The sequence below is a fragment of the Pristis pectinata genome, chromosome 9 (assembly GCF_009764475.1).
Source record: "Pristis pectinata isolate sPriPec2 chromosome 9, sPriPec2.1.pri, whole genome shotgun sequence".
Lineage (NCBI taxonomy): Eukaryota > Metazoa > Chordata > Chondrichthyes > Rhinopristiformes > Pristidae > Pristis > Pristis pectinata.
The window spans coordinates 45,954,124-45,966,408 of record NC_067413.1 but is presented as its reverse complement, the minus strand read 5'-3'; the positions used below and the strand labels follow the sequence as shown (position 1 = coordinate 45,966,408).

The 12,285-nt window shown below is 38.4% G+C and overlaps 1 protein-coding gene across 3 annotated transcripts in view; it reads left to right on the top strand.

Moving 5' to 3' along the window:
• The window catches only part of rttn (rotatin), a 184,017-nt gene that overhangs the window by 128,633 nt on the left and 43,099 nt on the right, over positions 1 to 12,285 (top strand). For all 3 annotated transcript variants that reach the window (XM_052024022.1, XM_052024021.1, XM_052024023.1), the window contains 4 exons: positions 4,903 to 4,980; positions 6,858 to 7,050; positions 8,009 to 8,097; positions 9,160 to 9,280. In XM_052024022.1, the coding sequence (XP_051879982.1) occupies positions 4,903 to 4,980; positions 6,858 to 7,050; positions 8,009 to 8,097; positions 9,160 to 9,280 (481 nt within the window). The remainder of the gene's footprint in view (positions 1 to 4,902; positions 4,981 to 6,857; positions 7,051 to 8,008; positions 8,098 to 9,159; positions 9,281 to 12,285) is intronic.

Genomic DNA, 12,285 nt, shown 5'->3' with positions numbered 1-12,285 from the left:
CAAGAGTTTGATCTCATGATAACTCACATTAAAGGCAAAGATAATGTGATTGCTGATTGTCTTTCTCGATGTTAAATGGGAAACATGTATCTGTACTAATCTGATAGTCTGTAGTTGTGTAGCATGATAATTATTAACATTACTAACTGTATGCGCGGTTAAAATTTTCTTGGGAAAATTTTTTTTTTTAGGTGGGAGGTGTTACGGACTCAGTGAAAGTCCCTTTAAGATAGAGAGTGTGTGTGTATGTGTGTGTGGGGCGTGCTTACGTCAATAGAAGATAAAGGACGTAATGACGTTGTTGAAGAAGTCAGAAGAAGAAGAAGAAGAAGAGAGAGAGAGAAGGGAGAGAGACACCAGCCTGCTTGTTTTCTCTATTGATGGATGAGAAACAATAACTGTGTTTGCCACTGAAATCCATGTATGGAAGCTGGAAGTAATCCGGTGGAGTTCACTTTGTTGCTGACCTGTAGAAGGAAACAGGTATTTGTATGTGGACGACCACGGTTCGGATGCTTTTCGGGGTGAGGAAGTCACTACCGAGTAAACACTGAAGAGTCGTTTGGGTTCCATCATGGAACATTTGGATTTCGTATGTACTCTCTCTATGTTTTTCTACATCTACATCTTATCTTCAGACAACGGTGGTTGTTGAAGAAGCCCTTGCTCATATTTCACCTTATGGCTTGCGGAACTGAACTTTAAGAACCATTCAGGAACTGGGAGTTTTGGACTTTGTCACACACACACACGAAGAGTTTAGTTTTGGGGTTAACGTTCGAGGTTTAACATTTTTTGAATTCTAACATACTAACATTTTTACTTTTATTTTACGTATTATCATAAGTAGTGATTAATAAAATAGTTTTTAACACTGAATCATGCTCAGTGTGTTTCTTTTGTTGCTGGTTTGTGACAGAGGGAATCAAAAACAAGAGGCATGATTTTAAAGTTACAGTTATTCATGAAAGGGAAATCTTTTCTCCCCCCCCCCCCCCCCCCCCCCCCACACACACACACACACATAAGTGGTGTAAATTTGAAACTGACTCTCTCAAAAGGCACTAAAGGGGCTGGAGTAATTTAAATTTTCAAGACTGAACCTTATGGTTTTGTTAGGTGAATGAAAATGGTAGAACATAGGTAATTTGAATTGAGGTTTAGATCACCTATGATCCATTTAAATGGTAGAACAGGCTTGAGAGACTGAATGGCCTATGTGTATTTCTATGTATGTAATCTGCCTCATAATTAAACCTTCCATCCTCGACATCATTCTGGTCAATCAGATGGCGAGGCTTTTCAAAGATTAATATTTTTTGCCTGAGGTTTGGTGTTCAAAACTCAGTGCTGTATCTCATATAGAGTCTGACCAGTGCTCCATACACCTAATGCATCACTTTGTCCCTTTTGCACTTCTAATTATTCTGCCCACCATATGGCATTGACCATAAAATCAAAATCATGCAAGTGCTGGCCACCTGAATAAAATAGAATATATTGAATAGATCAGGTGGCAACTGAAGAGTGTGTTACGTTACTAAATTTTTCCAGTTCTGATAGAAGGTCATTGACCAGAAACATTAACTCTGTTCCTCTTTCTACAGCTGTTGCCTGACCTGCTGAACGTTTATAGCATTTTAATTCAAAATGCATCTATATCTGTCAAATGTTCAATTCACATTGTAAAATTTAACTAAAATTCCTTGAAATATTCAAACTAGGGTCTAACAATATAAAACTTTTAGATAGAATTACGTAAAGTTGCATATCAAAGATGTTTTTTTATTTGTGAAATTACATGAGGTTCAGGATAAATAGCTAAATCAAAAATAATTTAACTGAAACATGTTTGTTTAGACAATGCTAACATTGTTTTTTTTAGACAGTGAAGTCCCATGGAGACTTGCAGAAATGATCATTTTTAGATTATATGGTGGATAGTTTCAGTATGTTTGGCCTATTCAATAATCTGGGTGGACAAGTGATATTTAGAATCTCTAATACTATTCAAAGAGATTTAACAAGTTGCAAAGAGATGTCCCAGGTTAAATGTAATTTTGGAAAAAACACAAAATACAGAATAATAGACAAGTTTAACCTGGTGAATTGCCTTTATGAGCATTTAAATCCATGTTGAAGATGGCTGGTCATTCTGTTTTCAGTTATTACTTCATAGTTTTAAATGCTTTGTGGAATGTTGTGCCTTGTTTCTTTCAAAATGATGTTGATTTGTTAAGAATGAAAGATTCATCCTTGTCTGTTACCTGCCTACTGATACATAAATGCAGATGGAAAAATACATCTACTAATTTGGCTAAAAAAAACAAAGAAGATTATGACAAAAGTCTTTAAAATGCCACAAACCTTGGTCGTTATGGATGGAATTAGACCATATAATTTAAACTATGACTCAAGTCTACAAATATACTCAAAATCCAAAAAAACGTGTAGATGCTGGAAATTTTTTTGCCTCGACAAGGCAAGAAATTATGAACAATTTCTGCTCATGAGGTGTGAGGGGTAAAATGGAATAGATTTAACATAAGAACATGAGAAATAAAAGTAAGAGAATGCCATAGAGCATCTTGAGCCTGCTCTACCATTCAGTAATATCGTAGCTAATCTGAATTGGCCCAAACTCCACTTTCCTTTGTGATCCCCAAATTCTTCTGTGACCTAGAGCTTTATCTATTTCAACCCAGAATATATGTATTGACACGGCATCCTCAGCTCTCTAGGATGTAACTGGAAATGATTTTATCAGAAAAAGTAAGAGTATTTAATGAAAGTGTCCAGTAAACTCCCTGAATAACCAGATTTAAAACAAATGTAGTGACCTTAAAATATGATACTGATTCATCTAATGATTTCTTTTGTGTATATTAGTCATAAATGAAATATTGTTTGATATATAATAAATTTACCCAATCTTCTACTGATGAGTAACCTGAATTAAAACCAATAAAATGACCTTAAAGTATGAAACTGGTCATTTAATGGTTTAGTTCGTCATAAATATTAGTCATAAGTGATGTATTGTTTCAAGCAGTGGTTCTTTTCCTCCAGCAAGGAGCAGCATTGCCTACTTGCTATTTCGCAGTTCATGGATCATTGTTAGTTTCTCAGCATGCCTCTGTTTATTTCCCAAGATAAAACATTGCTGTTAATCTTAACACTTTTATAAGTTAAATGCGTTCTTTCTTTTTTAAAATAAAATTTATATCAAAGGAGCTGGCCAAGTGGCAGTGGTATTAGCCCTGCAGAGGGCATTGAATCAGCTAGAACCATTAAATGGTAAAGGCCAGGGTCAAGCTCCAGTTCACATCCAGTCGAGTACATCATGGCAAAGATTATACAGTATGTTCACCTGTTCCAATTATACTGTGGAATGAATTATTGGTACCAATTTCTGAACATCCAGCAGTGCTCAATGGCATTATTAGGTAACTAGATATAATTCCTGATTGGCTCTGGATGCAGAATGGAAGATGTTCACCGGAGACCATAAGAGAGTTGATGAACTGCTTGAATCACCTCTTATTTTCCGACAACTTGCCCGAGAATCCATATGATATATTCTCGGTTTGCAAATGGAAGTTACTTTCATTTAATTTTATCTTCCTGGAGTTCACATGTAAGGTTCATTGGGAAGATGCAGTTTGATGTTTTGAATCATGGGCTACCTGGAACTGAATCTTGACACACCACTAGTCCCATCTAAAATCTTCACCTGGTTCTACACAAGTTTTTATAATTTGTCTTAATTCCATTTGTTGAGAAATATGTGAATCCCTTCATTCTATACACCTCTGCATAAATCTGAAGTGGAATGTTCATTCCACTTTCTGTCATTGATTGTATCAAACTCTTGCCCTAAACACAGTTATTTCTCACCTTTCTTCCCAAGATGTTTGGAAGACCAATTTCTAAGCAGATAGTGTTATGCAATCTTCAGGGACACCATCACTTCAGCAGGTGGTTTCTCTATGAAGTCACTCTGATAATTACCTTCCTAATGGACATCTGTAACATTTCTCTTGACAATATCTATAAATTTGCAATCCACGGTAACACACACAATTTTACAAAGTTTGCATGGAATTAGACCAGGAACAATTGCTCATCTATACAGATGACGAAGGCTTTGCCCATAAAATCCTTCATTCTTCTCAATGTACAACAAGCCAACCAAAAATTGCTGATTGGGGCAAAAAAAAGGAATGATTACTTGTCTCCATGGTTGTCTTCATTGTTTAATAAAACTTATCCTTAAAATATTATTCTCAAACACAACTAGTCATCCAAATCTATGAAAAGATCAAAACTAAATGTCACCTTCACTCATGCACAGAATTGGGCGGTGGCCTAATTTGGCATTATGGTGATATTCAAAATGTCATACTAATGGAATGGCTACCTTCCAAAATATGATCCAATTTGCAGCTCCATTGGTATATCACGGTTTGCATTTATTCAAAAAATCGAGATGGCTCTACAAGTTATTCTTCCTTCAGGAGAGTCTAGGATCTGAGGGCACAGCTTCAGAATAAAGGGATGTCCCTTTAAAACTGAGATGAGGAGGAATTTCTTCAGCCAGAGGGTGGCGAATCTGTAGAATTTGTTGCCATAGAGGGCTGTGGAAGCCAAGTTATAGGTTCTTAATTATTAAAGGAGTTAGGGGTTACGGGGAGCAGGTAGGAGAATGGTGTTTTTAAAAGAAAAAATCAGCCACGATTGAATGGTAGAGCAGACTTGATGGGCCAAATGGCCTAATTCTACTCCTACATCTTATGGTCTTTCCTGTTTGCATTCTCAAGAATCTCTGTGGTCCTACAGGATGCCACTGTATTGCTGACCCTGACTAGTACAGAAAGGTAACAATGGTCTGATTTTGTTCAGGCAGCAGCCATTCTGCAGAATTTGCTGATGATTCATATGCCGGCCACTATGGAGGAAGCCAAGGATTATATCTGGCAGGTATGGAAAGTTTGAGGAAATTTGTTGTCTTGTCTTACAGGTGGTGTGGTTTTGTTTTTGAGAATATACAAAGTCTTATCTTTATAAATGTATCCATGGCATTGTGCTCTAAGGGGGCCTTCCTGAGCAAGCCCCAGCCTGGTGTTTGGACTCCATTAACTAGGTTCCCTTTCAGTTATTTAATTACCTGTTCTCCTTCTGATTCCCCACCCAACCTCATAACCTTCGCCGATCCCATCCAAACCAATCTTGTGAACCCTGGACCAAATACTGCTACACCTAGAGGCCGCACTTTCATGACTTGACGTCTAATCTCACTATTGCCCCTCCCCCATAACCTCCACTCCTCTGACCAGCAATTGTCACTGTACTCAGGAAATTTCCACTTAACTCAGCACAACCTTCCTACCCACTCTCTCAGTAACACCCACGCACTCTCCCACTCAGTGATCAACGTGATCGTAGTTCCTCCATCATTGATGTGAGCTGGTAGCTCACATGCCCCACCCTGGCCATTTTCCCTCACAATGTCCCTGTGCTGGTCTTCACTGTTTTACTCACTCTGTCTAATTGGTACGGTCAGTTCACTAGCATCAGATGCCTTGGTTGCCACTGAATTTTTAAACAACAGTTCTACAACCAAAAGTACCCACAGCACAGTGATGGATTACTGCTCCTGTGCTGACCAATGTATTCCTAGATTAAATCTTTCTCCAACACCACCACCTGGAAGTTGCACTTCAAGCCATACACCATCCTAACCTGGAAATATATCGTTATTACTTCATGATCACTGGGTCAAAATCCTGGAACACTCCCTAACAGTATTGAGGATGTACCCACACAGCAACGATGGCAGCAGTTCAAGAAGGCAGCTCACCAGCACCTTAAGGGCAACTGGGGATGGGTAATTAAACACTGGTTCAGCCTGCAAAGTCAGCATCCCTTCAAAGAATATATTTTAAAAAAATGGAATTCTACATCATAAGTAGTTGATGAAAGGTCAAAAACTGGTATTAAATGTGCATTTGCAGTATATCCTAAACACTGATAAAAGTAATGTAAAAAAGAAACAAAAGATTAAGACTAGAGTCTGATTTATGTTTTAAAAATGTCAGGAAGGAATTGTTTATTTATTTATGGTCAGTTTATATTATTGGGTTACGCAAGAGCAGTTAGCAGATTACTTTTTGCATTGCAGAAGGGATAGACTGGCATGGGATAATTGGACCCAAGCAAGGAGGTGGAACAGTGAGAGACTGCAGGCATTCAGAGAAGCATAGGTAGAATTGCAAGCTGAATGTTGATGTGAAAGGCCACATGACTTGCCATCCTACATCCTCTGCTGCAGTAGTGACAGATGTTGCACAGAATATTATGACTCACCGAACAATTTCAAGATATAAAATATATTGTGGTGTTTATTACAATAATTATGTTACCAAGTATATAAAGAATTATTGGGGATTTCTTGCTGAACAATTGTATTTGCAGATCTGGCAGTTAAAAGAAGCTGGTGTGAACGGAGTGAAAAATGTAGACCCCTCTACTGACCTTCAATAGACAGGAATTTAACTGTTTAAATTGATTTGTTTATGATTCAAAAAGTATGCTTCAATTCAAATAATGACTCTCCCAAAAAGTGAAATGTCTTCTTATTTTGATTCCTGAAACCTTTAAACTCAAATAACATCTGATAATTAAACAAATCTAGTATCAATCTATATGGCACACATTTGCAACTCCAAAGGTGATGAAATGTGGTTAGTAAGTCAGATGCAGTAAGAAAGGTCCATTTCATTGCTGCGGAAGCTATGAATTTATGGTTATGCTTTATTGTGTTCTGCTTTAATGCCTGAAGTGTTTTCTTTTTGTAGAGCCCCTGTGTTCATGATGAGGAGTCTGGCTTATCACTGGTCGGGCTGCCTGCTCTCCAGGCTCTGCTGTACCACTGCCAGTTCTATGAGCATGTGGCTCATATGGCAAAACATTGCTACCTGGGAAGGTACATGTTTGATTTAATCTTTCCAAAACCTTCTGGCAGCAGTTTGCTCAGCACCACTTTAGAAGGTAGGAGTTTTAAGGATATTTTATTTTCAAACTTTGACAATATACCCATTGCTTTCATTAACCTTGTACTTCATGATGTATTAAATGTATAGAATTGGAGGAATTTACAGCATTGGAGAAAGTCAGTTGTGTCCATGTTGTAAAATGAGATCTATTTAGGCTAATCCCACTTTCCAGTTTCAGTACCCACAAAAACTGTACATTATTCTATAGCTGTGACCTGACAAGTGTTTATTGTGTATTCCCTCATCTTATTTGCTGTTCCCAAACGTATCACCTCAGGACTGAATTCCAATATAATCAATCCTTTGATATCTTTCTGCAGCCTAAAACTTCCTCCTTCACCATCAACTCTGCCAATATTTGTATCATTGAGAAATCTAGTTCATCATGGCTCCTGCACAGTCTGATATCATCTGATTCATGTCCATTGAGTAGAGCGGTATAATCCTGAGTTTTTGCTAATTAACTGTACATGGTTAGCATTATTGTCTGACTTTTATTGTTTGGATATCTCAGGGTAAAATTCAGTCCTGTTTGTGGAGGATTGTTGTTGCACATTAACAGACAGGGCAAGACCATCAGTGAACCATACGAGTTTTTACAACATATTCCTGGACACATTTCATTCTAGCTTTTCATATCGAGACTTCAAATTGCGACTCAGTTTAAACTTGTGCCTTGGATTTTGAGTTTAGATCTCTGATCACTTATCTATTAACATAATGACTATGCTGCAGTGCCTCCATTTAGATGGTGAATAATGACTATCTTATTCAAAAATTAGATAATGCAAGGGAGAGTTTTTTTAAAATAAAAAAATGCATTAAAATGAATGAAATAGAAGGAAACAATGCAAGTAGGTGATAAACTTGTATAATCCTGTACCATTCATAAGTATAAATCTACATTTATAGATGGATTTGATACCTAGTGATGCTTCATTTTCTTTCAACAGACACTGACTCACTGCAGTATTGGAGAGCATCATCCAGCCTGTCAAATCACAGTCAGTTGTCAAGTTTTCCATCAACATCAAGCACTGTGGTGTGTAACAGATCAATGAATGTAAAAATATTTCTGAACACATTTGATACTTCTTGCCAGAATTTTAGGAAGTATTTTTATGCCTACAGAAATAACATTTCTGTGTTACTATTGGATTTGCACACTGTAGGACATAAGAAGATCGTAAGAGAGTTTCAATGTACAATGAATACATTTACTTTTGAACCCTGATTTTGTTTTGTATTTCTAATGCTTAGTTTTATTTTGGAAAGATGGTGAACTGAATTCTTTAATGCATTGGGTCATGTTTATGTGCACTACAGTTAAATTTTGAGAAAATATTTTTGTTAAAGGCAATTGGAAATTAATGGCATGGATTCCAAAATCCATGGTGTTCCTTCCTTGCCCTTCTGGCATTTAATGGATGCTGGTGCCTGGACACATACAGTGCTGTCCAGTTGTGTGTAAAATATGCCACTTCCATGATTTTTTTCATCGCACAGGTGCCCAGCGGCTGCTTCAGACAAGCTGTGCAGCAGGAAGCCTTTACATTTGAGACTATCTTTGGCATTTGTCAGAGGCAGGTTTCTGGTTCTGTAGTTCAGTGCTAGGAACCCACCTCATGTGCATGTTTATCCCTCACGGTATGAACACCCTGCCCCATACCCTCGCACAACCCTACCACCATTTGTGACCCACAGCCCTTCGATTACCAATCTAACCTTTGTCACTCCCCATCCTTTGCCAATCCAACGTTTGGCTCCTCTCGACGCTGGTTCTCAACCTTCTTCCCTACTTCAACTCCACAGACTGCTCCATAAACCCTTGCCTTTTCCCAATTACTAGCCCAAGCATTACCCCCAATCACTGATCTGAACACTGCCTGATGGCCCAGTGCTCACCCCAGGCCAGATTTCAATTCCCTCAAACAAGTCATTGATTGATTCACCATGCACCAATACATCAACGTTCCTTTCCAAGAGCAAAATAATTTCTAGGCCTATGCTTTTTCAGGAATAGAAAGACCAATGTAGATAATGACATTAATACGTTCACAGTATTCAGTGTTGGTTTATGTTTTCTACTCTGTGAAATTTTCAGATTTTACCAGCCTCATCATCTGTTGCTGCATCTGAGTTCCATGGACTGCTTCAGGCTTCAGCTGTGTCTCCCATTCCAATTCCTATTCCTGAATCTCCCAGCAATAGGCTGACAGCTCAAGGTGGGTTAAAGTTCTCCCATTTTACATAAAATAAAACATGAAGGATAGGATGAATGCATTTGGCCCAACTGGTTCATGTACTTCAGTTGGAAGATCTGATCTTCCAAATAGTGCTGCCTTTGGTCAAAATCTGAGAACCATATTATTTGCCCATATTTCTCCATCACCAGTACTGGGTGATCCTGTCTTACCGGCCGGACTAATTTGCCGATGATAAGGGCCCCCCATAGTGATTTTCCCTGAGAGGTCTCAACATTTTCTCCTCATACCATTGAAATCTCTTGGCACCAGGGCCACTGGAGCAATCAAACTCTGCTGTTTCTCACATATTCTACAGTACCAATTCCCTCTGCTCTTACCACCAATTGTGATCACCTTGACTATTAGCCCTATCTTTGCCCCCTCTTCTTGCTTGCTCAATAGTCACTTCATGAACAGCAAGAAGCACCAAACAAGGTTACAATATGTTCTCTGCATGGAACTTTGCTAGCTGGCTGTGTAACGCCACTACTGACTAAAGGGGCAGAATCCTCAAAGTCAAGGCAGTCAAACTAGAACTGAGGCAGTGAGTGAGAAGGTGAAAGTGTACAATATCTAAACAACATGCCTGTTGCAGATACAAATGACAAACACACAGTCCTAGTAGTTAGGAAAACCCATCATCATACTAAGGTAACTCTCCATTTCATTTGGCACTATCATTATCCTACGTGTGATAGATAGATTCATAGCAGATCGAGCAACTCAAATCTGGTATCCAGGAGCAGCAGCAGAATTGTATTCCACGAATGCCTAACATTTAGGTTACAGGTTATCGTTTAGTCCACCAGAATGGTGCGTAATTTATGGTCTGCTGGCTATATTTGGCCAGAAGACTGTAAAGTCCATCCCTCTAAGTGAGCCACAAAGTGCCCGCAACTTGTCATTCCTCTTCCTGAATTTAACAGCTGGGAATACCTTGGGCACAGTCATTTCATCGTAGGCTAAACCAAGGGACTCGCTTGCATTGCACTTACAATTACTGCTGAACAAATAAATAGCCCAGTTGCTGTTTAAAATGCCCTATAGGGTTGATATTACAATAGTGGACACTCCCTGCTTAAATGGGACTGAAGTAAATCAGATTAATCTTGGTCGCTATCCACAGTGTTTATACTAGGGGCCTTCCTGTTAAAAGTAGAAGCTCTATCGCAGACAAATGCATCCTTATTTAATGAGGCCATCCTCAGCTCGCCAGTCATCAAAGAGCTTGGGGTGTCTGTGAACGTCTCTTGACATTCAAAACATACACAAAATTTTAAAACAAGACTAAAATATAATAAAAGCTAAGAACTTTTAAAAAGAATTAAAACTTAAAAGCATTAGTAAACAATTACTTTAAAACATTTAAATTGGTAAGTAAAAACTTGCAATTTAATTTAGAAAATGCAAGATACCCAAAATTTGCCTGTCTCCCTCTGAGCCATTGCTGTACTTCTGAAATTGATGGATTTGCTGAACCTGGGCAAGGTTGAACCTGGCTGAGAACATGGAGAAAGTTGATGCTCCACTGCTGGACTCAATGAGTCCAATGTTGAAGCAAGGGAAACAATGATAGTGATGAGGAACCCTTAATCGGTCCAGTACTTCTCAAGCAATTAGCCCTCAAAAGTGATTCTGATTGTCAGTCTGACCTTCCTTGGAACAAAAAAAATGTGCACTGTCACTCTCAATGTATTAATATAGGATGCTAAACCATATTCATTAAGGACTGTGGAAGAGCAAGCCAGAAACTGCGCAAAAATGTAACATGCTAAACATCAAAAACGGCTTGCAGTAAATCAAGCTAAATAAGACAATTAAACAAGTTTGCTGGTACTGAAATGTAGGAGGAAGGAGAGAATTGAAATAGTTATGGCTGAGGGTTTTGGAACTGATGGGAGATGGTTATAAACAATCTTAATGATGGTGAGCATATTGGGTCAGAAGATAGTTTGTTTCATTCTCTATAGCCACTGGGGAGGAAGGGTGCAATCGATCACTGAGAATCAGAGTTAATAACCAAAACTGAAGGAAGGCTTAGTTTACTCTGTGTTCTTAAAAAACAAAATCTTTGTGTTTTTTGTTTGTTTTTGCCAGTTACAGAAAATCTTTTTCCCTTTACTCTCCTGCTGATGGAAGCATGACATTTATTCTATTCCAAACCTCTATAAAAGTTTGAATATAACTATTGAATGTCCCAATAACCTCTGCTCACAGAAGCTAATCCTGCTTTGTAAGAGATTCTGAGATGATCATTAAGACTTGAGTGGGATTTAACCAATAGCAGGTACTACAAGCTCAATGTCACTTATAAATGTCACAACTCCTGTTTATTGTCTTTTGGGGTTATTATTTTTGTTAAAGCTCATCTGGACAAAGAAACCCATGGTTTAACTCTGTGTACTTGCTCTTCAGTATGTCATTGTGTAAAACCTTCAGGGTGTTTGATTGAGTATCTCAAGTTATGATCATAAACTACATTTTCTCATGCTTCTCAACCAATCTACAGACTTGTTTATATTTGTCTATATCACCATCCATAAGAACCATTCCGCTAACATCCACTTGGCTGGGATGGCACAACTGGCTACATTATTGACCCAGAGAATAATCAATGGATTATTGCCCTGCTCCTGCACTTTCACATCTGGTGTGTCCCAAGAATGTACCTTTGACTGTCCCTCCAACCCACCCCCTCCTATCTAGAAGCTGTACTTGATAACATTGTGCCAAAAGGCAATCCCACCTGCCATGTGTTCTCTTGGCCACACCACAGAATCTGACTTCTCAGTCTCCATCTCCACTATCCAGTATGTGACAAACAGAAAAGTCCTCCTAATTAAGTAAGTTTTTTGGAACAAAAAGGAGATATAAACCTTGAGAGTTGCTTGCCACCTTCTCTTATAGACGATGTAGGCAAACACTTTGAACTTGCCTTTTGCAGATCTAGTGATATGAACTCACTAAAAGGTAAATCAGTATAA